The sequence below is a fragment of the Chiloscyllium plagiosum genome, chromosome 17, assembly GCF_004010195.1.
Source record: "Chiloscyllium plagiosum isolate BGI_BamShark_2017 chromosome 17, ASM401019v2, whole genome shotgun sequence".
Lineage (NCBI taxonomy): Eukaryota > Metazoa > Chordata > Chondrichthyes > Orectolobiformes > Hemiscylliidae > Chiloscyllium > Chiloscyllium plagiosum.
The window spans coordinates 19,043,322-19,046,237 of record NC_057726.1 but is presented as its reverse complement, the minus strand read 5'-3'; the positions used below and the strand labels follow the sequence as shown (position 1 = coordinate 19,046,237).

The 2,916-nt window shown below is 40.0% G+C and overlaps 1 protein-coding gene across 2 annotated transcripts in view; it reads left to right on the top strand.

Annotated features, from left to right (window-relative positions):
• Positions 1–2,495, top strand: part of LOC122558255 (hepatocyte nuclear factor 4-beta-like) — a 91,042-nt gene extending 88,547 nt beyond the window's left edge. For both annotated transcript variants that reach the window (XM_043706634.1, XM_043706633.1), the window contains exons 9-10: positions 1,029–1,151; positions 1,537–2,495. In XM_043706634.1, coding sequence (XP_043562569.1) covers positions 1,029–1,151; positions 1,537–1,676 — 263 coding nt within the window. In that variant the 3' untranslated portion in view covers positions 1,677–2,495. The remainder of the gene's footprint in view (positions 1–1,028; positions 1,152–1,536) is intronic.
• The last annotated feature ends 421 nt before the right edge of the window (positions 2,496–2,916 follow it).

The following is a 2,916-nucleotide window of genomic DNA, read 5'->3' as shown; positions in this document are numbered from 1 at the left end:
CCTCCTCTCTTTTATCTCTCCACCTTTCAGGCACTCTGCCTGTATTCCTGATGAAGGGCTTTTGCCCGAAACGTCGATTTTACTGCTCCTCGGATGCTGCCTGAACTGCTGTGCTGTTCCAGCACCATTAATCCAGAACATCCTGACAGTATCAATGGGTCAGGGGATTCCAGTCCTCTTTGCAGGGAGGTGAGAATGTCTCTTTTGAAACAATAAGGTGCTTCCATTGTTCCTGTCCTGGGAGTGATGTCATTGGTGGTGCCTCTCCGTCTGACCTGTTCTTCGTGTGGCTTTGGTATTGCTGTGTTATGAGACTGCCCTCAGGGCTTTGGGACAGCTGTGTTGACCTGGTATTGTTAGTGTGTTTGGGGAAGTGTATTTCCTTGTCTACGAGTGCTGTATGGTTTCACTTGTCAGCCTTTTTGGTCACTGCTGAGGCATTTTGCGTGTTTCTGGTATAGTTTGATCAAGTTTGCTTTCCTATGTTCTGTGTGGGCCTATTATGTGTAGGCAGAGTGGCAGATCTTTTCCCACACCTCTTAAGATGGGGATGAGGAGAATTTATTTTCCTGAGATGGTCAATGGAATGTTTTTCCCTAAAAAAAGTGGACGACAGTCATTGAATTTATTTATGACTGAGCTGAACTTTCGACAGACAATGGAACCAGGAGTTTGAGGAGCAGACGGTCAAGTGGAGTTGTGAACACAATCTATTGAATATAATCTTACTGAATGTTGGAATAGGCTCAAAGGGCTACATGGACAACTCCCACTATGTCCTTTTCCTATCCTATATGAATAGTTCACATACTGTGTCTAAGTTCAGGGCTATAAGCATTATTTGTTTTTCTTTAACTCATCATGGGTGAATACTTTAAAATAAAGTAAAGCAAGTGGGGTCATCTGACTGATGATTATGAAAAAGCAACCAAACAGGACTGGTATTCTGTCACATTATGTTACCTAAGCCTACTTTATAGCTTCTTTCTTTTAGAAAATTTTCACTTTATAATCTTTATTTGTCACAGGATCCACAACTGAAGTAACTCAGTATCCACACTCTGGACATTCTGGTCTACTTCACAATCCTCTAAGTGGCCACGCAGTGATTACAACGGGTGTGCCTTCAGCAATCCATCATGTTCAGATCTGTAAGTTTCCTCACTGGAGTTTGACAGAAACTACTCTTTTTAAAATGTCCGAATTTGAAGAGTACCTAATGCTCCTTTAATATTTCACTAATACTTATTTTGAATTCTGCAGTCCACTTTTATTGAAAATTAAGGGAAGGTATTGTTAATAATCTTGATGGCATTCACCCTTCCAGATGGGATGACCATGGTTATTACCGAGAGGTGATTGCAAATCTTTTTAAATGAATTGCAAGTGATACAATCAGAAGGAATTGAAGATTTTCAATACTTGAACCTTTTTTTTGGAATATGCAGGAAGTTTTCTTGCGCAAGAAGTTTACTATTTTGGAGGTTTCCAGATTGACAATGGCATTTAATCTGAATTAATTTTTCTTCCTTGCAGCATCACCAGAGACACCACTTCCATCACCATCTTCTGGTTCAGGAAATGAAGAATATAAACTGCACCCTGTTGCTCAGATTCAGACACCATCTGCACGTATGCTGCCTCAAACCATCACTCCCAAGCGGGAAATATTGTAAAATAACAAAATTAATGTAATCCCACACTGACCCTGTGCAAAAACATATACCAAATTATAACAGGACTTCTCCAAACCACAAATGTCAGTTAATATGGAAGTGAAACAGCAATATGTGTTGTGAGCTGTTATATACTGTGGTTACAAAGAGAATGATCAATAGTTTTCATACCACCTCATATCATTAATACGTACAGAAGTCAAAAGTGTGGAAAAATATCAAATATGTTTATATACTATTTACCTTGAATTTCCTCTGTATTAAAACCGAGAGACACATAATCGAGCACGATCATAGAATTTTGGGTGTAAGATTGTTATACTCAGAAGTCCAATGCACTCAAATTATTAAAACTGTCTTTCAAACTCTCAATCTGAACCATAAGTCTATCCATAAAACTGGCTCTGCCCATAAATTAAGGGGAGATGAGAGTAACTGCCATTGACATCAAGGCAATATTCAACCAAGCATGGAATCAAGAAGCTCCAGCACAACTGGAGTCAATGGGAATCACGGAGAAATCTCAAGGCTGGCTGGAGTCACAAAGAACCATGGCTGTGATTGTTGGAAGTCAATCACTTCAGCCTAAGACATCTCTGCACAAATTCCTCAAGTTAGTTTCCTAGGCTTAGCCAACTTTTGCAGCTTCATCCATGACCTTTCCAATGTCAAAGAAGTGAGGAAGTTATGCTTCAGGGCATTGGAAAACAACACACCTTGAATGCTGTGTGCAGTTTTGGTCTGCCTTCTTATTTAAGGAAAGATGCAAACGCTTAAGAGGTAGTTCAGAAGAGGTTTACGATATTGATTCCTGGAATGAGTTAATTGTCCTATGAGGAAAGGTTGAACGGTTTGGAATTGTTTACTGGAGTTTAGAAGTGAGGAGCAACTTGATTGAGGTGTACACGACCCTGAGCTGTCTTGACAAGGTGGAGGTAGAAAGAATGTTTCCTCTTGTGGGTGTGTTTCCAAGACTGAGACACTGTTTTCAAGTTAGGGATCGCCCTTTCAGGACAGAGATGAGGAGGAAGGTTGAGCAACTTTGGAACACATTGCCTCAGAAGATGTTGGAGGTAAGGAATATTTTTAGTGGAGAGGTGCGAGCTAGGAAAGGAAATGGTTATCAGTACTAGGCGGGAATGTGAAATCTGAAACACAAACAGAAGAGCCATGATCTTTTGAAATATAGAATAGTCTTGAGGGGATGAATAATCTACATTGGTTCCTATTTCATATATTC